This window comes from Manis javanica, chromosome 5 (assembly GCF_040802235.1).
Source record: "Manis javanica isolate MJ-LG chromosome 5, MJ_LKY, whole genome shotgun sequence".
Taxonomy (NCBI): Eukaryota; Metazoa; Chordata; class Mammalia; order Pholidota; family Manidae; genus Manis; species Manis javanica.
This window is the reverse complement of record NC_133160.1, coordinates 63,931,795-63,958,724: the sequence shown is the minus strand read 5'-3', so window position 1 is coordinate 63,958,724 and position 26,930 is coordinate 63,931,795. Positions and strand designations below refer to the sequence as shown.

Below are 26,930 nucleotides of genomic sequence, written 5' to 3'. Positions count from 1 at the left end.
AAATCAAACCTGATATATTCAGAATCTTTCCAGTGGATAAGCATGCCTTTGGGTTCAATATTCAATTTTGTAATTGGTGATCACTGTATTTACTGAAAATTTACTGAAAGGGAGTTTTAATCTGTATCCAGCCAGGTCTTTTCCTTTTGAAGCTGAATGTCATGTACACCTTTATTTCTTTAGGAGGTCCATGAAAGTAGTCTCTTAAACTCCACATGAAAAAGTTTGTATTTTGTGGAAAATCAGTAACCACTCATTTTTTTTAAGGTATCATTGATATATAATCTTATGAAGGTTTCACATGAGCAACATGTGGTTTCAACATTCACCCATATTATCATGACCCCCCCCCCACACCCAGTTGCAATCACTGTCCATCAGTGTAGTAAGATGCTATATAGTCATTACTTGTCTTCTCTAGGCCTTCTCTGTGATCTAACTATATTGTGAGTGCTAATCATAATGTTCCTTAATCCCCTTCTCTCTGCCCCCCAACCTATCCTCTCCAACCCTTTCCCTTTGGTACCTGCTAGTCCCTTTTTGGAGTCTGTGAGTCTGCTGCTGTTTTGTTCCTTCAATTCTGCTTTGTTGTTATACTCCACAAATGAGGGAAATCATTTGGTAGTTGTCTTTCTCCACCTGACTTATTTCACTGAGCATAATCCCCTCTAGCTCCATCCATGTTGTTGCAAATGGTAGGATTTGTTTTCTTCTTATGGCTGAATAATATTCCATTGTGTATATGGACTACATCTTCTTTATCCATTCATCTACTGATGGACACTTAGGTTGCTTCCATATCTTGGCTATTGTAAATAGTGCTGCAATAAACATAGGGGTGCATATGTCTTTTTGAATCTGAGATCTTGCTTTCTTTGGGTAAATTCCTAAAAGTGGAAGTCCTGGGTCAAATGGTATTTCTATTTTTATTTTTTTGAGAAACCTCTATAATGCTTTCCACAATGGTTGAACTAATTTACATTCCCACCAGCAGTGTAGGAGGGTTCCCCTTTCTCCACATCCTCGCCAGCATTTGTTGTTCCTTGTCTTTTGGATGGTGGTGATCCTCACTGGTGTGAGGTGATATCTCATCGCGGTTTTAATTTGCATTTCCATGATAATTAGCGGTGTGGAGCATCTTTTCATGTGCCTGATGGCCATTTGAATTTCTTCTTTGGACAAGTGTCTGTTCAGATTTTTTAATCAGGTTATTTGCTTTAGGGTGTTGAGGCATGTGAGTTCTTTATATATTTTGGATTTTAACCCCTTGTTGGATATCTCATTTTTGAATATATTCTCCCATACTGTAGGATGCCTTTTTGTTCTGATGATGTCCTTTGCTGTACAGAAGCTTTTTAGTTTGATGTAGTCCCATTTGTTCAGTTTTGCTTTTGTCTCCTTTGCCCAACGAGATGTGTTCACAAAAATGTTGCTTATGTTTATATTCAAGAGATTTTTGCCTGTGTTGTCTTCTAAGAGTTTTATGGTTTCATGACTTACATTCAGATCTTTGATCCATTTCAAGTATACTTTTGTGTATGGAGTTACACCATAATCGTTTCATTCTCTCAGATGTAGCTGTTGTTTTGTCAACACTAGTTATTGAAGAGGCTGTTATTTCCCCATTGTATATCCATGGCTCCTATATCATATATTAATTTGCCATATATGCTTGGGTTTATATCTGGGCTCTTTAGTCTGTTCTGTTGATTTATGGGTCTGTTCTTGTGCCAGTACCAAATTGTCTTGATTATTGTGGCTTTGTAGTAGAGGCTGAAGTTGGGAAGCGAGATCCCTCCAGCTTTATTTTTCCTTCTCAGGATTGCTGGATTGCTTTGGCTCTTCGGGATCTTTTGTGGAGTAACCACTCATTTTTACACATAAATACCGCCAAAATGAATCTCTGATGACTAATTTTGATATTGGTCTGTAACTCCAGTTTTAGTGTCAGCCTCACTTCTATTTGGAAGGCCATGTTCAGTTCTGTAATACTGTGTTAACATAAAGATGGTGTCAGTGTATAAATAATCACTCTCTTCTGATGAATTAATGCTTATTTGCAATTATTAGTTCTTTACAAACTTAGGTGAGGATATGTTCTGGCTCCAAAATTGGATTCTCTGCATTTAGAAATGTCATTCTAATTCTCAACTCCCTGTTACTACAAAAGAACTATTTATTTTGCCATTCAGCCTAAAAATAAAACCTCTCACCCAAATTACTTGCTTTAATAGCCACATTTTTATCTACGTAATTTTAAACTAATTCGAAAGACTCCATTTGTAGGTGTGCTGCTGTTAGGCAAAAGTTATAACTGGGACAGTTTGAAGGGGATAATTAAAAAACCCACCTCCTTGCTTGGGGACACCTCAATAATTTCTAGGCTCACAAGGGAGGTGAACGAAGAGATTTTAAAAGCTGAACAGTGCCCTTCCTTGCAAACCCCAGCGAACGCAGGCCCACAGGCTGCGGCGAGGGCCGCGAAGAGTTAATCGGGGATGGAGCCCCCGCGCGGAGGCTCCCCGCGCGCTCCCTCCGCCTTGCCAGTCCCCACCCTCTCCTTTTGGCAAGGGATTAAAGTGCTCCCCCCTGTGGCAGCAGTGACCCAGAAATGAGTTTGATTCACACAGTCCTTCCTCCATAACAAGCCAAACGCCCGTCTGAGAGTGCCTCCCTGCGCGAGCGCCGGCTGTGTGCGCGCCGGCGAGAGCAGGGGCCCACCCGGCTCCCCGCCCGCCCGACCGTCCGCCGGCCGCGGCCCGAACTCATGCGGCGCGGAGCGAGCCCCGAGGAGCCCTACGCCCCCGCCGAACCTCTCCGCAGCAGGTACGCGCGCGGGCCGCGCGGGGAGCGCCGGGCGTGGGGGGGGGCGCCGCGCGTGTGGCCGCGCGTGGCCGCGTGTGGGTCCGAGTGCGCGTTCCGATCCCGCGGCGGCGGCGGCGGCGGCTGCAGGACGAGCCTAGAGGCTCAGCCATATTTGATGGTTTTGTTGCTTTGCTAGGGAGTTCTCGGGAGTAATTTAATGCCGAAGGTCGCTGCCTAGTGGAAATAATATAGTACGTCATTAATATGGCGCCAAAAGATTGGGTTCTCGATATGTAGCGAGGAGGGAGGGCCGGCAGCCGCCGAGCGCCGCGTTACTATCCCACCAGTAACTTGGGCATTGCTGGGGCGGGGGCCAGAGGAGCAGGAGGAGATGATTTTTCGATCCTGAGAATTGATCTGTGTTGGATCAGTAAGTTCCATTACGATTATTTTTCAATTTTTTTGGGGGGGGTGCTGAAGACTTAGAGCTTTTTCTTCTTTCGAATTTGTGAAGAACATGCGGTTTTCAGGTGAATCGTCATTTAAAGGCGTTCAGGAACATAAGCCTAGTTTAGTTTTAGTTTATAGAATTAAAAAAAAGCCTAAGTGCATTAAGCTGCATGAAAGTGGAGAGCGTAGTAGCAACTTGGTAGACAGATGGCGATGGCAGAACGCAGGTCCATGAACATATATGCATCCAGAGTGTGTGATCGTGGTGGCGGGGGTACGACTATGTTTATCGAAACAGAGGTGTGTGTGTATAGGTACATCTGTGCAGGGTGGCCGCGGCCCTGGCTCTAGTCTTCGCGTCACCACACATCCAAAATATTCATTGCATCAATTCAAGGGCAGTGAACAGGGACAGCTTGACAATTAGATTCTTGCAAATTGGGTTTCCAATGATCAGACCTTTTACTTAACAGAGACTGCCTGTAAAGTGTAAAACCCTTCATCGGTGAAATTAGGAAGGAGTTGCATTGGTAAAATGCCAATTAACCATAAACTTAAAAAACGGATTGCAAATTTCAACCTTTGGCACCATCTGTAAATTGTGAGGGTGGGGTCGCTTGGGCTTTGCTGCCTCAGATGAACGTGCAGTGTGTACCCCGGGACTGCAAGTTGCAGAGCCCCTCATTGCACGTGCCTTGCGCCTGTGAGTGTGTTCGCGAGTTGGGCGCTGTTGTTCGGTAGCCGGCAGGCTTTCCGGGTTGTTGGCGCTGGCTCGCAAATGCGGGAGAGGGATGGAATGTGGAATGTTGACCGGGGAACCGAATCCTGTCGGAACGGTCCCATTTGCTGGAGAAATTCGATCCCTTCCACCTCCTTCCCGCTACCCCCACCCGCCTGCAGGCAGGAGGCGGGGCCGAGGACTTGGCTGCTGCTCAAAGTGGCGGAGCGCGGCGACGGGAGGCAGGTGCACTGCACCCGCCGGTGGGGGTGCCTCAACTTCCGCGGGCGTTTAAATAGCGGCCTCTCTCCCCTCCCACCGGTAATAGGTGACCTGGCGGCTGAGGGCGGCGGTGGGGAGGGAACGGGGGAGACCCGGGAACGAACCTCCGTGGCACGTGGGCAGGTGCTGGGTGGCCCGGGGGCCAACTTTTGTAGCCCGCCTCTGGCGGAGGAGAGGCCGCTCCGTGTGGAGATGGGGGCGGGCGGCGACCGAGGCACTGCCTTCTCCGGAGCGTCACCTAACGGTCCCAGCACCGCCGCGGGGGCCCGGGGTGGGAGGTTGTGGAGCGGGGGGTAACGCTTGGCCCGCCCCGCCCGCCCCGCGGGGGCCCCGCACAAAGCCCGCGGCGCGGGGGCGGCCGGAGCGCCCCCGCCCAGGGAACGGACCGAAGCCCGTCGCCGTCCTCGCGCCGATTCCGGCGGGCGGCCGCAGGCGTTTGTTTGTTGGTTCCGCGCCGCCTTCCCAGCCGGATGGCTTCCTGTGGCAGAGGTGATGCACAGTTTCCAGAACTGTCTGGGGGCGGGAGCGGGAGCCCAGCCCGCCCCGGGCTGCTCGCCGCCGCCGCTCCCTTTTCACAACCGTTCTCCGTGGCGCGCCAGCCCCAGCCCGACGGTGCCGCCAGGGAGGGACTCAGGGAGGGGGACGACGCGGCCCTTTCCAGGAGCTCATGCAGCTTCTGGACGCGAGGGAGCGTTTGATTTGCAACTGGGGCCGAGCGGATTGGTGCAGCTGGCGGCGGCGGGGCGGGAGCGGCGGCGGCGGGAGGGGCGGCGGGGGATGGCCACTTTCAAATGGAGAGGGCGGCGGAGGGGACGCCGCTGCGGAGGTGGCGGGCTTGGTTTTGCCCCGAGAAGGTGCCATCACTGCACCGAGGATTATTCCGGCGGAGGTGCCGGGAGTTACTTTCCCCTCCTCCCGCGCTGTTGTTTCTGTCGTCTCGGGAGGAGGAGGGCGAGGCGGAGGGAGAGAGAAGGGAGGGGTCGGCTCCGTGCGGAGCCGCGGCCCTGCGCGCGCCCCAGCGGGCGGCGGAGCCGCGACAAGCGTTCCGCGGTGCGGGGCGGCGGCCCAGCTCCCCGCAGCCCTCTTCCCCCCGCGCACCATGTACTCCCGCGGCCTCCCACATGGGCTACCCACCCTTTTCTCCTCACCCCGGGCCGCCTCTTCTCAGCGCCTCCCCTCAGGATGCTCCCCTGTCTCCCAACCCCCGGTGCCGGGTTTCCCACCCTTCTCCCGGTCGGGGCTCGCGGGGGCGGCCACAGTCCTGGCGCCGCGTGAATGCAACGAGCACACAAAAAAGCGGGCGATTTAAACATGCCTTCAAAACCCGTTAGTAATGCGTCGCCACCCGAAGACCGTTTAAAAGCAGCTTTGGCTGGCTTTCTAGTAATGCGGAGGCAGGCGCCCCACCTCGCTGCAGTGAGGGCGAGGGTCTGTCGCCCTCTGTTTGCCCCAACCAAGAGGGAATTAAAATTTTCTTTTTGTAAAATGATAGCTGCAGTTCAACGACTTAAGCCAGCTACATTTTTAGGAGACTGGAAGAGAAGCTGAGGTTTCCACTAATGGACATGCCTAGGGGCTGCTTTCCCAAAGGTTTTTATTAGGTGAGCTATTTTTTCTTTTCAGAAGACCATCAGTGAAAGGCTAGCTCTCTAGTTACTTGAAGCTCAAGGCTGATAATACCTTTCACAACTAATGAACAAGTTTTAAGATACAGATAAATTATTTCCCTGAAAGCTGCTTTGGGTAGTGATCCACCAATGATTAGAGATTACTATAGGAAATCACCTTTTGATCAAATCACAGCTAATCCATCTCTAGGTAAGAGAAACGAAGCGTTCAATGTAACCATTGACTTAATATTTTGGGTACAGTGATTTGTAGTAGAGTAGGCAACACATATTGGAGAGATGTATAGGGTGTTCTGTGGGTCGCACTATGTAGCAAATACCTGCAACTCAATTTTTATTGCCCTTTTTATTTCAAGGATTTCAGCCTCATTTAATTTTTAAATCAGATGGCTTTCTGATTGGTGTCCTTAAGTTTTCATGTATTTTTTTGTGTGTGTATGACATTTTATATGTGGACCTGACCTACCATTTTTATTTCTATGTCTAGAGCAAATGCAACTTTCAACTGTTTTAAGTGTTATGTTTCCTCATATCTTCATCTATATACAAGCCAGAGAGTTGCCTGGCATGCAGTGTACTTGAACTTGATTCCATCTTAAGATCATAGGTTTTTTCCTTTTAAGAAAAGTTAGGAGGGTGCGGGGGTTGCCACAGAGATTTTAACATCGATAAAGCTAGATATATGTCCATTTAAAAGGGAAAAAAACACAACATTATTAGTTCTTTGTCACTTGACAGGTTTTCAGCCTATAAATGAGTGTTTAAGGCTTATATAAATTACCAGTGTTGAAAGAGCAGACATACAAGGAAAACTGAAAAAAGTAAGTGTGCCTGAGAGTGAGATGAGAGCGATAACAAAACAAAAAAAAACTCTTTGAAGTTTAAGGAAATGTTATATTTCAGAAGCAAACTGTTTCTTAGGCCAGAGGCTTGGGGGAAGGTTAAAAAAACTTTGAAGGACTTAATGTTGATCTCCTTGTGTCTCACCTACAGTAGGCATTTCTAAATACTGATTTTTAACTTTAAGAACCCCTTAAAGTATTACAAAAGTGGTGTTACATGTATATTGTTGAAAACCAGAAATAAAGAGAAACAAATATAACACATTCATACCACCCAGAGATCGTCATTGTATCACTTTCCAGATAATTGCATTTCCAGATTATTTCCAGTCTATGCATATGTGTGTTTTATCAAAAAATGAGACCATGCTGTACATACAGTTCTGTAAGGAGGGTTTCTTTTTTTCCCCTGTCATCTAGCTTGGTAAGTTTTCATCCCTTCTATAACTGGGAATTCAGTTGGTTGCAAAGTATGACAGCAGCTCTATCTAAAATTGTCCAATTGAGGATCACCTATTGCATTTGGCTATCTTCTGTAAGTAGATTTTAATCGTAGTAACTTTTTGACAGACAAGCCTTGGTGTTTATTCATGACTGGAGTTTTAGAAAGTTGGAAATCAAAATAGCATTTTACTGTAATTTGGAAGTTTCAGATTTGGAGATTACCTGCTTGAAAAATAATCTGCCTGATGTATTTATCTACAGACTTGTTGGAAAAAGAATTATCAATAATTTGTGTTTCAGTACTGACTTGGCATCAAAACACTGATCATATCCTGTATCTTTAGGACTTGCCAGGAGTGAGGAGGAGGCATATGAATCTCATAATTTTCTTCTTTCCTGTCGGTAAAGCTCTTCCCTTAGTATTATGGGGCACCTGTTATACCATTAGTTAATGGTGTGTCAGAGTTTGCATTATAAACCTACTTTTCCCACAAGACTAATAAAATAGACATCCTTGGAGGAAAACATGCCATCTTGGCTATTTCATCTTGCTTTTTGTTTAGATTGGTATGGGAAAGTTTGGTTTGATTGTTCAGTCAGAGTTACACTGGTATTGAACTACCCTCCCTGTCCAGAGTTATAAATTAGAGTATTGGCACCGTATTCAACAGTACTTAAATATATATATATATATATATATATATATTTTAAGGGTGGCTTTGCTTAAAATTGGTTTCTTAGATGGTATCAGAAGCCTGGTAGAACCTTAACTGGGAAAGTATGTTAATTTCTGAGTAAGTTGTTTCCTTCAAAGTTTCCAGTGTTCAGTGTATTTTCTCCATTTTGAAGATCTTGCAGGACTTTGTGATCATGTCTTTAAAATTTGGACAATATTTATTTTTTGTAGTATGTTATATTAGAAAGTTGAGACTGAATTGAGTCTATGTTCATTTGCATGGTGAACTTACACAAAAATATTTGTGATCATGATGGGTGTATGTTCTGATGTTTTGCAGTTGGTGGGCTCTGGTAGAATAAGTTACTCTGCATTCTTAATGAATGCAAGGGTGGCCCTTGAGGGCTTTTTACTTTTGAGTGAAGTGACATTGTCTGTAAGTTTAGCTAGGGTCCAGTGTCAGAAACACAGACAAAATCTAGTCTAAAAGGATATTGATCCTGACTCTGGCCATGGTATTGTGGCTCTATCTAGGCAATGAATGATTACTAAGGAAGAGTTTTCCTCACCTGAAAGCAGCAAAAATAAAGATTGCCAGACAGGAGATGGAAAGTGTAGTTGCTGGGGAAGGAACTGTGTATTTCCATTTTAAATCCTTTATTAACTCTAGACCAGTGGTACATGATGTGCACTTAACAAATGTTCAAGAACCATAATTTTGATTACTCTAACACCAGCCTAGTATTTGCTTTTGGTTCTTCAGGTACGTACCATCAAGACATAACAAGGGGATTGAGGACAGTAGAAGTAAATTAATTTTTAAAACCTTAAGTTCTTTTGGGTTTATTTGTTGAAGGGATTAAACAGTTTTCTCTTGTTTCAAAAACTTAATTAGCAGTAATATATTTAAAAATACTGATTTAATGTCTGCATAGGAAATTTGATTAATTAGAAAAATTAATGACAGGTTTTAAGAGTTTCTAAGCAGTTGTTTTAAGTGAAATATTCAGTTTTGAGGTCCAAACTGAAGAATAAAATGAGATAAAAAAAGAATTTTTTTTAAAACTCCTTACTCCAAGGAGCAAGAATTGGCAGAGTTAATTGCTGGAGTTCAAGCTGCATGGTTTACTTTTGTTTAACACAAAGTACATGGTATAAGATTTTTCTTGATTACTCATAGTCATCTTTATGAGCATCAGTTATTTCAGTGTTGAGATGTAATGATCCTCTCAAGATGTATTGGCTGAGTACTGGTGGTTTGTAACTTTTTAAAAGTTGAGGAACACTTTGGAATCTCTCCCCCAGAAAAAGCCAGTTGCACTGAAATTTGCATGTCATTTAAGGGATTTGATGGGTACCTTTAAGTGCATCCTTGGATTCCAGTTTATAGTGTTTCAGTTCTGATGAGTTCTTTGTATGGTTTTTCTCTGATTCTTTACATCACTGTTAACCATGTGTTATAGGTACATTGCTTATCTACAAGTCATTTTTCTCCTTACTGATTATTGGCTTGAAAATCAGGTAAGGAGCTTGTTAGTTTTCATAACTTTGTGTACACTGGTCCCAAGTAGGGTCCCTACGGGTTTTCCTTTGAGAAAAATTCACAGGTTTCTGGATATAGCCTTTCTTTATTTATAGAGTATCCTCTCCCCTGCCTTCTATCCTCTTTTGATTCTTGCCTGTTTTTACTTAAGGAGTGAGTGTGTCTGATCCTTAACTTTGTAAGCTTTAGGGTACTTGTCAGTTTTCCTGGACCTGGTAATTGATTCATATTTCAGTATACATACATAATGCCAGTTTATAAACATCATAAGCAGTGTGTTGATTTATAGCAGGGATTGGTAAACTTTTGTAAAGGGCTAGTTAGTAATATTTTAGGCTTTGTGGGCTTGATGGTTTCTGTTACACCTGTTCAACTCTGCTGTTGTAAGTGCAAAAGTAATCAATGGACAAAAGGTAAATGAATGAACAGGGCTGTGTTCTAATAAAACTTTACAGAGAGTGAAATTTGAAATTTGTATTATTTCTCTGTGCCCTAAAATGCTCTTTTGATTACCTCCCTCAAACCACTTAAATATGTAAAAAGCATTCTGAGCTCAGGGACTAGACGAAAACAGGCTGTGGACCTCTGAATTATGGTGTGACACAATTCACCAGACTGGTTCTGTTGGGCGCTGAGTTCCCTTTCTGGTGGGAACCTGAAATAAGTTGAAGTCAGAAGTTTGTTAGATGAATATGGGAGGAATTGGCTAGTCTTAGGGCTGTAGCTCTTAACTCTTTGGTTCCTAGATCCCCTTTGATGATAGGATGTGTGACATGGGCCCCTGTATACCTAGGGAAGCACACCTAGGGGACCAGGCCAAGAAACCCTCTGTAAGGAGATATACATTATAAAATGAGGTTCCCTACAGAGGGAGATAACCTCTCCCCAAGTAGAGTGCATGTGTCACTCACACCAATCAGAAGTTAATGCCTGCTGCTCAGAGGATTCATACCCCTGAGATAGTATTTGGGGAACTATAGTAGCACACTCTTCTTCCAGCTCTACCTTTTGCATGCACCACGAGGCAGAATGGCATTTACGACCATCTTAACATCAGCCTGCCAGGAAACCATGTTTCAGTTTCCAAGTTAGCAGACTGTTATTCATGGTTTACATTTTGGTTGTCTGCTACTGGCTAACATATAATGCGTGGCCTTAATCTCCCAAATAATCTGTTTGTATCCCAGTAGGTGTCCGGGAGTGGAAAGGCCATGGTCTATGGACCTGGGAGGAGGTGGCTGACGTAGGAGTGCCCACCCACTTTGGGAACTGGTTTTTGAAGACAGGTATTGCCCCAGGTCTATCTGTTCATTTTTGCTCATGCTGCTTAGCTTCTCCAGAATTCAATGTATATGTCTTTAAGATTAGGAAAGGTAGATTAAATTATCTCTGAAGTGTTCTCCAGTGCCACAGTTTTGATTTTTCTGGGTTTGTTTCTTTTGGGAAGATTTTCTTCAGATACAGTACATGGGGTGAGATTCTTTTCAGCTTTAAACTCAAAATACTTTCTAGACCTTGCTGCTAGATTGTGATACCATCATGTGTTTCCATCACCATAATAATAAGACTTCACAACTGTGATGCGATGTTTGTCTCCATATGTAACTCAGATGATGTCTAAATGCAGTTTTTAAGTGTGTCATCTACCTCTTCTAATACACAATGTTGAAAGTCTCATTTCTTTTTTTTAAACAGTGCTTTAAAAATTTTTGGTGACTTAACATTGTTAGTGGTAACTGATAGTTTCTGACAACTGGCTATAAGTAAGGAACAAAGTTCCTCAAAACAGCTGCATTTCAGTCTGTGTGCAGTGTAATTGTCATTAGCTGGTTGAGTCTGGTTTGTTCAGAAGCTGCTTTGTATATCCTGTATAAGAACATCTGGTTTGAGCATTTAAAAATCTTTTAAAATTACCCTGTAGAGGCTTTGCATTTACTGACTTACTCTTCAAAGCATGGAATAGGGGTTGTGGTCTCCTTCCATCCTTATCCTTACCTTGGTTCATTCAGAAACTATCTCCTTTGACATTTGTTTAAGTGTTATTTTTTAGTGAACTTTAGAGTTTGACCTGAAGGTAGGGTTATGTACGTGTGTGTGTATGTGACTTTAAATTAGAATTTGGGTAGTTCATAGACCTAAGGCAGAATGAAACACAAATGTCTGATTTCAATGAAATGCTTTAGAAAAAACTTTGTTCTCATATATTCTGAAGATACTGGTCTTACCTTAGTTTTTCCCTGGCAAATTGTCCAAAAAACTGTGAAAAGAAGAATTGGATCTATAGAACAAATAGGCTTTATCTGCCATGTGAATTCTAACTGAGAGCCCTGTGTTAAGGAGGACTCTGAAGTCATGTTTGGGTTTGTGGGAAAAAAAATGACCTATTTTATTAACCATGCCTGCCATGGGTGGAGGAAATGGTGTATTTGGTAGCCATCTCTGGAATGTAGCTTTTTAATTTTTTTTCCAAAATAGTACTGCTCTTGAAATGGTTAGGAAGTTGAGTGTTTATTCTTTAAAGGTAGTTTAAACCCTTGTTTTTCTGTCTGGGTTAGTTTTTTTCTATTCTTACTGCATATATTTTTAGAGACCTGCTACTGGCATTGGCTATTGTTATATATGTTTTGAAAACTTGCTTTTGAAGTAAATAATGAGTGAGTGATAATAACATTCTACAGTATTATCCCAGTACCTTTTCTAATTTTTTCCTTTTGCAGCATTCCATCAGGTATTCTTTTGAAGCAAGACAACACTTTGGCACTTCATCTCAGGAAGGAGGTGGAATATACATAGTTTATTGATTGCTGCTCATTTTAGGCTGGTGCTTTGAATGGGACCCAGAAATTGTGCTCTCAGGGTCTTATATATAATATATGGCGAGGAGCAGGGAAGAAAGGTTTTAGGTTTTAAATCTTTGCCATTATAGAAGTAGTATAGGATCATGGTAAAAAATTAAAATAACATAAAAGGTCATACATAAAGAGAAGTAAGAGTTACCAATCCATTCTATCTGAAACACTTTGGTCACATTTTTTAGATAAACACTACTAAACTTTATGTTCTTCAGAAATTTTTCATGAATGTGCAAGCACTTGGTGTATATATTTTGTTCCTTCCAACTTTTTTTATATAAATGGGCCTGTATTTCTGTCCCGACCCCCACCCTCCCTGCAGTTTGCCTGTGTATCTAAGAGAAAGGAATTCTGAGTAGATGGAAATGGGGATAGAAGCTCAAGATGGGAGGCCATGGTGCTACCTTTATTATTTGGGTGTGAATTCATTTACTCCCATGTCAAAGGAAATTAAAAACAAAAACAAAAACCATTCCAACTACAAATGATTGGAATGTTTTGTCATACCTGCTCTTTAGTTGCTGATTCTGATTGAGTCAGCAATTACAGAGACCTGAGAGGGGTTTAATAGGTTTTTAGAGCTCAGAAGCAGGGACTCGATTATTTATGAATTGGCAAATAGGAGCTGTTTGTGATTCATTTAGAACCACTTAAATTTACAAATTCCTTAAAATCTTGAAAAATGCTTTTATTGACTTTTAAAGTCTGAGTTTAAAAATATACAGAATTTATAGTGAATTAATGTGTTAACAGTACTTGGGCTTTATACTTATGTATAAAGTAATGTTTATAGAAGTAAATATTTTAGTTATGATTATCTGGTCAGTTATAATTTTTTGGGGAGAGATGGTTATCTATTGCTAATATAAACTTTTCAGCTGAACATTTTCAAGTGTGACATATTTGCAAAGGCTCTATAGTAGCTTGGGCAACATTTTCTTTAAACACATTTTGATGTATGACATTATAAAGGATATATTTTTAAAAGTGCCATTTTTTTTGGTTGAAATATTTAGATAAGGTTAAACTTCACTTAATTTCTAAGCAGTTTGTCAGTTAAATCAAATCTGTGACTATTTTTTTTTTGACCAGATATAACCCTTCGCTTAAAGTGTGAAATCTGGGTTTGAATTATAGTCACTCTGGTAGTTTTAGATTTTCTGTGAGCATGTGAATAGGAAGTTTTCAAATTGGCAGCATTATCTATCTAGTTGATTAGTGTTTGCTTAAAAACTGAGGTATGAATTTTTGGATTTCTTTCACATTTAGAGATAGGAATTACTGTGAGGTATAGGTCATTACTGTATTTGGGTACTTTATTACATTGGCTACTGTACTCCAGAGAAGACAAGAAGGTGACCTATTAAGAAAATGTGAGTCTTTTTTTTTGTGAGGAAGGGGATTAAGTCTATGATCAATAATTTAGGAATAAAATGATCAAATATATAGTGTTTAAAAGTAATATTCAAATTGAGTGAATTTAGCAAACCGGAACAGAAAATACTTTTTAGGTAGGACAACTTGGTGTCTGAAAATACATTGTTTAATATACATTTTTTATATTACACATTTTCTAAGTACATTTTTAATATAGTACTTTCAGATATTGTATTATTTACTTTGACAGAGAATGAAAGAAACACCAATAAGTTTAAAGGTAATGTAATTGAAGTTACTGCAGTTAAAAGGTCAATTAGGTATTAAAGTGAAAGCAACTCAAATAAAAAGCTGAATGAGCATAGGATACAGTTTATGTACAGGAACTTGGATCATTTATCCAATAGTTATTTTAATGCATAGCATTGCAGTAGGTGATACATAGAGAAGAAAGATGTAGAGGTCTTTAACTGATTACCTTTTAGAACTTCTGAAGAGTGAAATAAATATGAATGAAAACAGTAGATAAAATTGATATTTTGAGGAAGAAACCAGACATTCTGCATATGAGCCCTAAGATAATTAGTCACTAGGGTGTAATCCTTAATAGCTGTAGAGTGTATGGCCTGATAAATGGTCCCTGTTCTACCACAGAGAGTAGTTTTAGTAACCGGATAGTTTGTTTTCCTCAATCAGTCACTTTTTCCCAATAATAATATTGAATAAACATCCTCAAATTCTTAATCATCTTATTCTTTTGTAAAAGTCTTTCTCTCTATGTCCTGAAGGTCATTTCTCATTCTTTCTCCCTTCAAATCACATACCAGTCATGCCTCTGGAACCCCACCCAGGTCACTGAACTTGTTCACTTAAAATTCCAGAGCCACCTGGAGGAGGTGGAGGATTCCTTCAGTTATAAAGGCTGCTCTTAACTTAGCTCATGCTCATTTTTTCCCCCAGTTTCAATTCAAGGAAACAAGTTTCAAGGTTTTGAGGTACCTTAGTGTCTCTGCATATCCCATAACCCCCTGAGTCCACGGAAGGTAATCCCGGAGGCAAACTCAAAGAGGAGTCCCCTCACTGTAGCTGCTTTTCAGCTTCTTGCTTACTGTGTCTCCCTGTGGGCCAGTCCATATCTCGTTCAGCATATCTCTGGCATCTAAATTGATACAGTTTTACTTGGATAGTTTATTAGCTAATCTCCATTAACTAAAGTGACAGAAGAAATTGAAGGGCAGTGATTCGCATGTAACCAATAGGGATTTGGTAGGAAGGTACCTGTGCTTCCTGGGAAGATGGTACCCTGAGCAGCTCACACGTGCCTGCTTGTCTTGGCACAACTCTCCTGATGGGGGAGATGGAAGTGCCGAAAGTTGTCACTTGATTGATCTAGCCAGGGTCTTGGGCCGATGACCTCTGCTCACTTGGCCTTTGTAGTGCTGTGATTAATATCAGGCTTCTTAGGTAGTCTTCCTCTTTTTGGGCAAAGTCCCTAATGCCCAATAATTACTATTTTTGTCTGCCTAGCTGTGCTTCTCATGGAAAATTGGACACTCCGAGCTCCTGTAAGTTGCATCACTTTTGAGTCAGTTTTGATGAACGTAGACAGAATGTAGGATAAGCTTTGTTGAGGACTGGACCCAGAGAATTCCGGGTGCATCTGTTGTAGTGGCCTTATGAGGCCTTGTTTTGCTTTAAGACCCTTTCTGTGATGTCTTAATTTCACGTCTAATTTGAGAGGATCTCTCTTCTCCAGAATTTGTAAGCTTTTAGAGACACACATAATATGGAACACTTAAGTGATGATGCAAGGCAGGACTTGACTGGCTATTAAAAAAAGAACTGCATTTAAAAAGCAGGGTGAAAAACTTCAAAAAGAAGAAAAAAATGAAATGAATGGTTCAGAATGTAAGTGCTTTTAATTGAAAGGGTGTACATGCTTAGTGGCTTCAAGCTGATCCCCGGACAAGAGGACAGGTGTGGAGCAAAGTGCAGAGGACAGATATTAGCAGAGGCTGAGAACTGAAGGCAGAGGTTTTTTCAAGGGCAGAGGCCTGGCCCAGGTGAGGCAAACTGGTCCTGAGGGTTTGTTGGGGTAGATGCCTGGGTAGAGCTGAGAGGGGCCAGGCTTCTGAGTTTCTTGCTTGGACCCTGCAAGTGTGAAAGGCAGTGTGAAACAGAGGGAGAGATCTGCATAGAAAATAGCTTAATGAGGTTACCCTCATGGGGAGAATTAATTTACTGAATAATTGGAAGGGGTAAAAATTTGCAGGCATGGAGAATGGAAGGGTAGTGTGTATAGTAGTCTAGGTATAGGTGAAGACTAACCTGTGGACAGTAGGGGGACTTGCAGGGGTCATATGTTATGAATCGACAAGTCTTGTCAGTTGGATATAAGGTAAGAAGGGATGTGTATGTGTAAAGAAATGAGCAAATATAAGATTCTGAATGTGAAGATACTGTGCAGAGAAATACTGTAGACTATAAATTTGTTGTTAAACACTATGCTTTGCCCAAAATGTGCTTCCTTTTCTGGCTACCCCTTCGTTTTTCAGGACTCTGCTCTTTCCCTGATTCCATCAGCCTCTGTCCCTATGGATTCCGGTGTTTACCCCTGTCAGACCCTAACCATATTGAATTCTGGTTGATTTGTCTGTTTCCTTAACTAGACCAGAAGCTTCATGAGGCTAGGGGCAGTTACTTCCCTCCAGCACTTCCTAATATATTAGGTATTCAGATATTTGAGGGGTGCATATATACTCTTACATTTTCTTGTTTTCACTGCAGTATTGTGAGTAGCTCTAATAGTTATTAGTTATCCTATTGGCATCTAGATGATCATCAGCCATTGCCCTAAGAGCAAAATAATACAGAGGGCCCTCTGCTCTCCCACTGGCTTGTATTGGATGGATGTTTGCAGCATACAACCAGTGTGTTGTGTATTAAAGACAGTAACGTGTACTTTGATTTCTTGATAGAACAGGTAACCCCAGGTGAGATAAATCAGCCTGATGTCAAAGTTAAAGTACATTAGAGCCACAGAGGAGGAAATGTGCTGTGCACCAGCCCCATTACTGTACCAGGTGCCCCAGAGAAGTGCAATATAGCATTCTCAGCCTTCATTACTCAAGATCTTTCAGGGTGGATGAAAATGGAATTCATTAGAAGGAAAATCCTGTTTTTTATTCTTCTTTTACTTGGGTAATTTTGCTTGAGAGAGTATTAATATGTATTTAGGAGCACCATACTGTTTTGTCCAATGCTTGCATTTTTCATTTAGTGACTTTTGAGGTAAGTGCTTTCTCTGGGAGTGTGAAAGCTGGGAGGAAGGCAATCTGATTCAAAACGATACTGAGTTCTACAGCTCCTCTGTTTAGGTGAATTTAAGTTGTCCGAATCAATGAAGATGTAATCAGCATTTGTTTCCTCTTTGCTAGCTGGGGAGTGTTTTATGGGCCTTCTTAGCCTCGTAATCCTCACAGATCTCACATCCGTTCAAGAGGGGGAACTGCATTCTTCTTGCTGTATCACATCACATTGGTACTTTAAAGGAATTCCTCTTTAGGTAGCGCTTTTTTTCTTTTGATTTTTAAAGCTCTCTTGTAACAGGCTTTAGGGAGTTAAAGTTTTTGTTCAGAATGAGTGGTCTTTTGCTTTTCCTTCCCCTCCTTGTTCCCCGCGTTGGATCCTTGGGGGAGCCCGAGTGGTTGGAGGAGTTTGAGGGAGAGTCGAGCTGTCAGCAGTCGGTGTTTTCAGCATATGGTGAAAAGGGAAGGAAGACGACAGTCATTTCAAGTGGGGAGTGGGCCACAGGTGTTTGTCAGATGGTTTCCACTGAAGTGTGCCTGCCCCAGGCTGAGCTGTAGGTTGCTGGGTGTTAGGGTTATGGGTGAATGGGGCTTTGCAGAAAAAGGGTGGGGTGCGTTTTTAGGACTGTACTTAGGACTGTATTGCCCTTTCCCATAGTGTGAAACTTACAAGGTAGCCCAGACCAGAGCTTGGTAAATTCTTTTAATGATTCTTAAAGAATCAGTTTTGTTAACAAAACTGCACAAACCATAACTGGGTATCTTAGAAAGAAAATACAAAATACTGGAATTAGAAAGTAGGGGCTTGAGTATCTGAATGAATCATGTCAGTCTGTTTTGCAGGTGGGAAAAGACTGCATTTCATTAGACAATGTGTTTTCTGCCTTTCACGGGAGAATTTACTGTGAAACTTTGGGTTTTTAATTCCTGTCTTGTTCTATCACAGTGGTTCTCTACATTTTTCTCCACTGTTCCTGTGTGCCACAATCTTGGAAACAGTGTAATGTAGTGCTGTGGGTGAAGGGGAGGTTGGGTACTTCTTCTGATTTGAAAAGCCCTCCTCTCTCATTGGGAATCACTGATCTGCAGCAAGATCAGGGCCCTAAAGATATCAAGGTGTTTAACAAGTTGGGAAGAGCTTTTTGGATTAGTTGAGAGCTGCCCTGTGTGATTACAGCCCCAGGTCCATCTTTATAATTTTATAAGCTCAGTGATGGCCAGTCTCCGTCCAGTGCTCTTTTCCCTAAGTGCAGTCTTTCTTTTACTTGGTAGCACCGGAGGCCTGTTTTCCCCTGGTGCCTTCAAGGAGTTAGAAAGGTGGGTTGAGGAACTAAGTGAACTGCTTTCCAAGTTTAGCTAAGCTAGGTTGGACTGGGCCTGAAAGGAGGTGGGGTGAAGTACAGTGGAACTGGATTTGCAATTTGAGGCTCCCCACCCACATTGTGACCTTGGGCAAGTCACTGCTTAAGCATTTTTTGGCTTCAGTTTCCTAATGAGTAAGTGGATCAATTTATATGATGTCTGTGGTCCCTTCCTGTTCCATGAGGGTTTGGAGATGGCGAGAGGAGGCAGTTGGATTTCCAACACCCTGTTTTGTTCCTACAACTCTAGGTTATTGGGCTTTTAGGATTATTTTTAGGAAAATTTGCCTGAGAAGCATAATCATGCCCAATGCAGTGTAAATATTCACACATTCAGGCGCAGCCCCATCGCAGCCCCCAACACATGCGTAAAATATGAATCTGTCTGCAGTGAGCAAGCGCTCTGTTCATTGCTGTGGGTTTTTTTCTGCAGTGCTTGCCGCCAGTCAGCTGAAGACTCGTGGAGTAGTTGTAGTGATAATGTCACAGGAATGAGAGAAACATGGCACCTTTGGGAGACCTCCTGATAGGTGGCTTCTCCATGCTCCCCTCCTTTTTGAACCTGTTCTGTTAATGATTGTACCTAATTATGTGTCTTTGGTCTTTTTACTGTTTACAATTCAAATGCTACTTAAAGCCAATTGTTTGCCTCTGTGTGCTGTAAATCCTGGGCTGCTGTCTACAGCACAACTTGATGATTGTGTATTATCATCTTGGGTTAAGTGCTGTCTCATTGCTTTGCAGGCTGCCTGCTGTTTCCCGGGGAGATCATGAAACGAGGTCGCCTTCCCAGCAGCAGTGAGGATTCTGATGACAATGGCAGTAAGTCCTGCTCTGTTGTTCTTGGAGCCTACTAGGGTTTGGGGCAGTGTAAAAACATGATCTTTTAATGTAAGGCTTTAAATAGCCCAGGCTCTTCTCACATCAGGCAGGTCAGAGAAAGCCAAGGCCTGGGGAAACACATCTGACTGTGATACTGTAGGTCTGTAAGCAAATCTTTCCCGGTAAGGTTGACTGCAGGTGGGCATTCCTCAGGCTTCTGTTTGTGATCCCACCATGAGTATTTCAGTTCCAGGAGTCGCTGGTGTGTCTGTTTAGGAAAAAGATCCTTTATGGCACTTCACAGTTGGTCTTTATGAAAAGGGAACTTAATCAAAGCCGGTTAATTACTAGCTAGTCCAACCTGATACAAAGAGATTGAGAGCTGCCTAGTGTGATTTGAAAATATTAAGCACAGGCTTTTAGTAGGTCGCAAGTCAGCGTGCTTCACTTGATCTTAATGTGACTGTATTTAATGTCTGCATCCCAGCACTCTGGCACCTCATATTTTCATGGTGCAGCAGAAAACCAGAAGTTAGTTGGCTTCCAGGCAGTCAGAATAAACATCATACAGTGACTGTGCTTTGAGAAGCTAACCTGCTACCTGGAGAAGAGCTCTCCTCACATAGATAACAAGGGAGTTTTGTCCCTAGCACAGTGCTTGAGCCCTTTAGTTTATGTTTTGTATTACATATAAACTTGGGAAACCTTGAAAGGATACTTGCTCTGTTGCATGAAGGGAAAGGTATTGGGCCTTTCAAGAAACTGTCTCAGACATATGCAGAGTCCAGCTCTGATAGAAGGTCATCAGAGCAGTGATAGAGATGTCTTTTTGATGCACTGTGGAAATTTATCTTTGTAGGCACAAATTCAGAGGGGGACAGGGCCAGGGAAACTGCCTTTATAAAGGAGGTGAAAGTTGGTCATGTCCTGAAGAAAGAAATAGCTTTTAGACAAACAGGGTTCTTTTTTTGTTTTTGGGTCTCCAAGTTTGCAGCAGATTAGAAGCTGCAAATTAGAAAGAAAGGCTTTGCTGCCATGGGCAGCCACACTAATGGATGGGAAACACAGGAGGGGCCCAGAAATGTGAGAAGCTGAAGAACAGGAAAGCGTGGCTTTCTGGTTGGAGCTTTGGACCCAGGCTGGGGCAGTGGGAAGTACAATTGGTAGTTAGAGGGAGGGCCGTCGGGGGCTTGGGGTTTGTGGGAAGGTTAGCTGTGACCAGATGGTGCAGGCCCGGGACTGAAGCCCTAGGGATTGGGACTTTTGGGGCGGATCGTAGGAGCTGCCGGTGTTTGGTGTTTGGCGCAGGGCAGGAGTAGACAGGGTGAGGGAGGGAGAGACACACAGGAGTCAGGAGTAGGGGCTCTAAGGAGAGGGGCTATTATTTCAGGGAGAGGCACTGAGGGTCTGTGCCAGGTACAGGCAGCTAGAACCACATGTCAGAGCCTTCAAGAGTGCCTCTGAACATCTTAGCACTTGTCATTTGTGGTCCTCATGTCGTATTTTTCCTAATACTTACTTAATGCGCTTTTTATTCCTTGAGGCAAAACATGTTTAGGTATTTCTTTTCTGTCCTGTGTGGTGCCTATCAAAGTGTCCTCCAGACCAGTAGTGGTTCTATAGCATCTTACTACGCTGTTGGACAGTGACTGTAATGGGATATGTGGTGGGGACTTGGTATGTGGGGAATCTAGTAACCACAATGTTGTTCATTGTAAGTGTATATTAATGATAACAAAACACAAAACAAACAAAAAAAGCCCTAAATGTCCTCAGGAGTTATAAATACCTAATAAATGTTTGCTCCTTGCTCAAGTACACAGTTTTGTCCTGCAGCAATTAAAAAACAATCTCCCTTAGGCTCACAATTAATCATAAGAAGGTTTCATGAATTATACCTCTGCATACTAATAATACCCTTTAAAAGACTAAGAGTCCTATTTTAATATTTTTTTTTGGCATTGAGCAACATGTTTATGCTTGCTCTGCTCTCATTCCCACCTCACTTCCTCCCTGGAGAGCTGGGTTAGAAAAGGTTCTCTTGGAATGTTCTCTTGGAGCCATCCCCTTTCTGGACTAGAATTGCCCAATAGGATAGAAATGTTCTGAACTAGTGTAACTGAGGAACTGAGTTTTAAAGTCTTACTTAATTCTTACTAACTTGAAAAGGTCACATGTGGTGAGTGAATGCCATGTCAGACAGTGCAGTTCTGGGCTGAGGCCTACCATAGTCCTTCTCAGCTGTCCAGAACAGTTCCAGAGGCCCTTGTAATAGTCTTCTCAGGCTGCCATCGCAAATACCACAGACACTTAATGAACAGCAGATACTTATTTTCTTAGAGTTATGGATCCTGGCAGTCTAAGATCAAGGTGTGAGCAGGCTTGCTTTCCCCCAAGGGCCCTCTCCCCGCCTTGCAGGCGGCTGCCTTCTTGCTATGCCCGCACATGGTCTTCCCCTGAGTGTGTGCACCCTGGGGTCTCTGTGTCTGAATGTCCTCTTATAAGGACACCAGTGTGATTGGATTAGGGCCAACCCTAATGACCTCATTTTAACTTAGTCACCTCTTTAAAGGCTTTATCTCCAAATATAGTCACATTCTGAGGGGCAGGCTGCAACATAAGAATTTTGTGGGGGGGGCACAGCTCAGCCCCTAACAGCCCCAGAAGACCAAATGCTTCATCTCAACACATATTTCCACCCAGAACTCTGGTTAGAAAGGGAGGAGGAGGAGTACCCAAAGCCCCCACCAAAGAAAGGCATGTTCATCAGAAGTCACTTCTTGGCTATGGGTCTTTATTTCTTCCTCCTCATCAGCTTGCATCTGTGGTAGCCTCCCTAAAGAAGGTGAGGGTGGAAGATTAAGGTGCATGTATATGGGGTACTGGCGGGTTAACCAGGTAGAACACAAAGATGGGTTCAGTTCTGCTCTTGGCTAGACCTGGAGATCTGTTGGTGATGGTTGAGGTCAAGTATGATAGTTGCTGGTGGAGGTAGGCAGGCCCTCCTTTTTGTCGCATAGTCGGTTCAGTATAAAGCGTGTGTTGATGCTTTATGGCTGTGCTGGTTGTCCAGGCCTAATGGTTTGGTGATCCTGGTGGATGACGGTTGTGGTGACCTAGCGGCTCTCACTAAGAACTCTTGGAATGCCAAACTTCATAAAAATATGCACATATCCCTGCCCTGGAGCACCTTCCCAGCCTCTCTGAGGGCAGCTGCCTCACAGTGGAGGCCCTGGCCAGCAGCCTGCCTGTTTGCCTTGGATCCCATCGTCTTGAGTAGGTCCCTAGAGGTGCAAGTGGGTGTCTTCTGTCCCTTCAGGCAGGTCCACAGAACTGAGCCCACTCTCAACCACATCTGGGCACTTGGGAAAAGGGCTGGGAGTGTGCAGGGGCCATTCCCCAGCCTCTCCAGCCTGTAGTCCTGATAGAATTTTGGCAGCAGCTCCCAGCCACATACAGAGAATGTCCAAGTGGCGGAGAGGCAGCTGCAGACGTCAGTGGGGGCCCCAGCTCCAGCCCTCGCCATGGCTCAGCCCCCTGCCTCTAGGGCTGGTGCCCACGTTTCTTTTCTGGCTGGGTCTCAGGGAATAGCAGAGCGGTATTTACAGTTGGAGATGGATGAGCATTTTCTGTGCCAGCACAAGCCCTCACCCAGCTGCAGCTGGGATTGTTGACGCCTTTCTCCAGGTGCCCTGGAAGACCAGCCTGAAGTTGGATAAAGTGCGGTGGGGTGCCGCTCTAATTGCTGGGCTCCTGGGACTGGGTGGCCCTGCCAATCTCTGACGTTACACATTGTGCCAGGGTGTGGCCAGGGAAACAGGCCCTTCATTTCCTGCCTTCCAGCCCAGGAAACTCTGTCCTTAGGATTTTTGGCAAATGTGGAAATGGGTTCCACCAGCTATTTTCAGTATTCACAAAACCTAAAGGAGATAGAAGTAATTAAAATGTCAAGTGTCCTTTCTTCTGGCAGGAATTATGTATTATTGGTTATCTCAGGACAGTTAACTGTTCAGCATCCTTATATTTTTTCCTATAAAAGTAAGAAATGAATTAAATTGTACTTGATGAATAATGTCTATTTAACAAACTCTTTTTTCCAAAATAAGGGATCTTTGGCTAGGATAAGGGAGCCAAATATAAATGGTGTTTTTTTAAAATTGTTTTTAGATCAAAGACCCAGAGGGGAATTGGTTCCTTTACTTTCCACAAATAATGAGGGAAGTGTGCTGATACTTTAAAGTTTTTCCTAAAGTTATGAAGGAGGACTTCCTTTTTCTGCTCAATTTCCTAAATCTCAGGGTCGGGCTGACCTCCTTGGAGGAAGGCTGTGGGTGTGGCTGGGAATCTGGAACCAGGCGGCTTGTGGCGGCCTCTGGTGCCCCAGTTCCCATGCCCGCGCTGGTACTGAGACACTGCTGTCCCCGCCAGTCCTCTGGCCGGACTGCCCTGTCACCTGTGGTACTGAGGGGGCAGAAGGGGGAGCTGAGTGAGATCCAAACCTATGGATTCCGCAACTGGTGAAACAGGTGGCCAAGTGGCAAACAGGAAGTTTTGTGAAGACTTTTGTTTTTCTGGGCTTTTTTCAGCTTACAGATAAGAATTTAAGAAGAACGAACACAATTTTTAGTGGATCAAACCTACTTTCTGCTCTAGAGCCTTTTACCTCTCACTGCATTTAATGGATTTCTTTACATTTTTTGATGACTTGCCTCCATTTTCTTATGATTAGTTGGCTGTGCATGCTTACCTTCTTGCAAGTCTTTGTGGTTTCTCTTTTGCATAAAAGTTAATGCTGTTTCCAGTTCTATTCCTGCTTGACTGTACCTTTAATTTGCTCCTTTTCCCTCATTAGTTGTATACTGTAACACCAAGGAGTTGTATAGGAATTCTTGAAATGTGGAAATTTTGGCAATATTACAGAATTGTTCTCTCTCAAGGCACATGGAGATGGCTTGGCCCCTTTTCAAACCTGCCCTGTGACTGGGCTTTGGCATTGACAGGCAGAAGTCACCTTGGGCTCAGGAGCAGCGAGCACACAACAGTGTAGTCCACAGCACTTCTTCTGCGGCATTTGACTTGGACCTCAGCAGGGGGGTGGGTGTGTCAGTTGGCTAAAGGCCCAAGTATATTTAAGTATGTTGAAACATTCCTAGGCCAGTTCTTTGAATCTGTGTGTTAATTAAGTTTTTGTATTTTGGAAGGTGAAAGTGAGTTGGACCATGGAGCTGACTGGGATGGAAAAGCTGTTGGATGGCCCACCTCTTGTAGAAATGGCAGTTGTATTAGAGGCTTATACTCTCTAGTGGTGAAAGCCAATAGTCAATAGCTACAGTATGTTAACTTACGTTCCAGTGGGAATTTCCATACGCTGCTCTACTTGCGCAGGGCTGGCCTTGCCTTGAAGTGGTGCATAGGTGTGTGTCTCAGGCCCGTGCGTGATTGTGACACGGCTGGCCTGCTGGTCCTAAGTGCTTTCTTCTGTTAAGTTGGTTTAACAGTCCTAAAGATACCAGTGTACTATTTAATGTCCAAAAGTGGTGGTTGAGACACAGATTTGTCATTTGCTCAGTGGGAAGGTTCTTTTATAGTTTGCATTTTGTGATGGTGTGAACACCCAGACCACCATTCATTCTGATTTCTGAACCTTTCAGGCCCTGTACATCCTGGGAGGTGTAATGCACATGAACTACCAAATGTGGGAAGTGTGTGCAATATGTATGAGATGTACTCTTGAGGTTTTTCTTATTTTAGATTTAGGGCAAGACAGCATGGCTATTTTTAATATTTCAAAGAGTGTTTGAGATATCTGCCTAATAGGACCAGAGAGCAGGGATCAAAATGTTGTGCGTGCACAGGATCACACTGAAGATGCTTCAATCTATGAGCCTTTTATTACTTATTATTACCACCAAAAAGTTCTGTTTTAATGGAATTTGGGGGTATTAAAACATTTTCCCCCATTCTTTTCACTGTTTAATAAAAGATTGTTCTTACTCAAACAGTATGCATGTCAAGAATTTTTAAAGTCACTTAAACTTGTCACTAGAGTGGACTTAACTTTGGACAAATAATATCTTGTGTATGGGCCATAAGACAATTTTTGATACTACTGCCAAATTTTTCAAGTTCCCAGTTCCTCTCCTGCAAGCAACAGGAAAATAAAATTTTAAATGCCATCTCATTAGTTTAGTTCAGTATCAAATGTTAGCACTCTGAAAACAAAAACAAAACACACTACCACCTAATATAATCACAGCATATAGTTTTTAAGACCTAAGTTGTGGCTGGTGTTTTGCTGTACCACAGATCACTGTCCCCCAGTCCTTTTTGGTTTTTGAAATACTCTCATTTCTGTTTCAATTAATTTTTTTCCACCCAAATAACTGAAAAAAATATTCTGTAACTTAACTTTCAGTTAAAAAGGGATGTGAGTTATTTTTGTTTGGATAATAGTCTGAAACCTTCTTGACCATCTGGGAAGTACCTGGAGAGAGCACGGCTGTGTGGAGTGAAACTGGTGTAGTTACATCAAGACCCTTGCTTTGAGTTTCTTGTGTGTGGACTGCCCGTGAATGTTTCTGTAGATGCTGGTGCATTCCAGTCAGGAAGGAATGACTCCACTGAGCTGCCTTTAAAAGCGTTATTGCTTTTTTCTCCATGACCTCATTTTCCTTGAGCTCAGAAGCCTATCTTGTAGTAGGTAAAAACAGGAGTATATTCTTGGTAACAGCCACCTTCAGTTCTTGAGTTACAGTGATACAGTGATGGTTCTTGTTGAACATGACTGTCCTGAGCAATGACATTGTATTTTTATCCACTTAAAAATTTTTTTGTTGAGAATCTGCTGTATGTACAGCACCAACTAGGTATTCTGTGTATTATATATATATATCTGTGTCTTACTCTGATGGCTTGACATAGTTTTTGATATGAGCAAGTAAATGAGAAGATCACCAGCAGTAAAGAACTGCTGCTGGGCAGGGAAGGATCCTCTAGTTCACTATCCGGTTCTTCACCTGGTTTTTAGCAGCAAAATCTGCTTTATACAAACCACCTGTGTAAAATAAATGGGAGCCCTTTCTTTCTCTTTACTGTTAAGAGAGAATAGAAAATCATCAGTTGTTTTCTGTACACTTTATGGTATATACTTTGATACATTTGACATGCTCACACCCATGAAATTATAAAACTTAATACACAGTTGGCCCTTGGACAACATGGGGCTTAGGAGCACCTATCCCCCCTTTATGCCCCCACCCCATGCTATCAAGAATTTGTGTATAACTTTAGACTACCCCAAAACTTAATAGCCTACTGTTGACCAGAAGCCTTACTGTTAACACAAAGTTGATTAACATGTATTTTGAATGTTATCTGATTTGTATACTGTATTCTTTACAATAAGCTAGAGAAAAGAAAATGTTCTTTTCAAATTGTCACAAATCTCCAAAACCTTTTCCAAGATGTTTATTGAATAAAGTGTGAATGTAAGTGGACCTGTGCAGTTCAAACCCATGTTAAGGTTCAACTGTAATCCACCTTCTTGCTTTGCCCAGTCAACCTCTGATCTACTTTCTGTCCCTATAGATTAGTTTTGTCCAGAGTTTTTATAAGTGGAATAATAAAGTATGTACTTTTTTTGTCTGGCTTCTTTTATTTCACATAATTATTTCATCCATGTAGCATTTATCAACAGCCTGTTGCTTTTGATTGGGCCTTATTCTGTTGTATGGGTCACCAGTGTTTGTTTATTCACTCAGTCTGTGGGAATGTTTGGGTGGTTTCTGGTTTTTGGCCTTTATAAATAAGCTGTGAACGTTCC

The 26,930-nt window shown here is 42.7% G+C and overlaps 1 protein-coding gene across 9 annotated transcripts in view; it reads left to right on the top strand.

The window, feature by feature from the left end:
• The first annotated feature begins 2,608 nt into the window (after positions 1–2,608).
• JADE1 (jade family PHD finger 1) overlaps positions 2,609–26,930 on the top strand; it is a 55,940-nt gene continuing 31,618 nt past the window's right edge. For 3 of the 9 annotated variants that reach the window (XM_017646723.3, XM_073237046.1, XM_073237045.1), the window contains exon 1: positions 19,031–19,108. Coding sequence is in view for 6 of the 9 variants with exons in the window: in XM_036997864.2 (XP_036853759.1) it covers positions 4,726–4,744; positions 19,031–19,108 (97 nt within the window). In the remaining 3 variants the exon portion in view is untranslated. Of the gene's footprint in view, positions 2,827–2,932; positions 3,236–4,189; positions 4,295–4,347; positions 4,745–10,554; positions 10,675–19,030; positions 19,109–26,930 lie in introns of those variants that run through there. The other 6 variants (XM_036997865.2, XM_036997869.2, XM_036997866.2 and 3 more) reach the window with 6 other exon arrangements.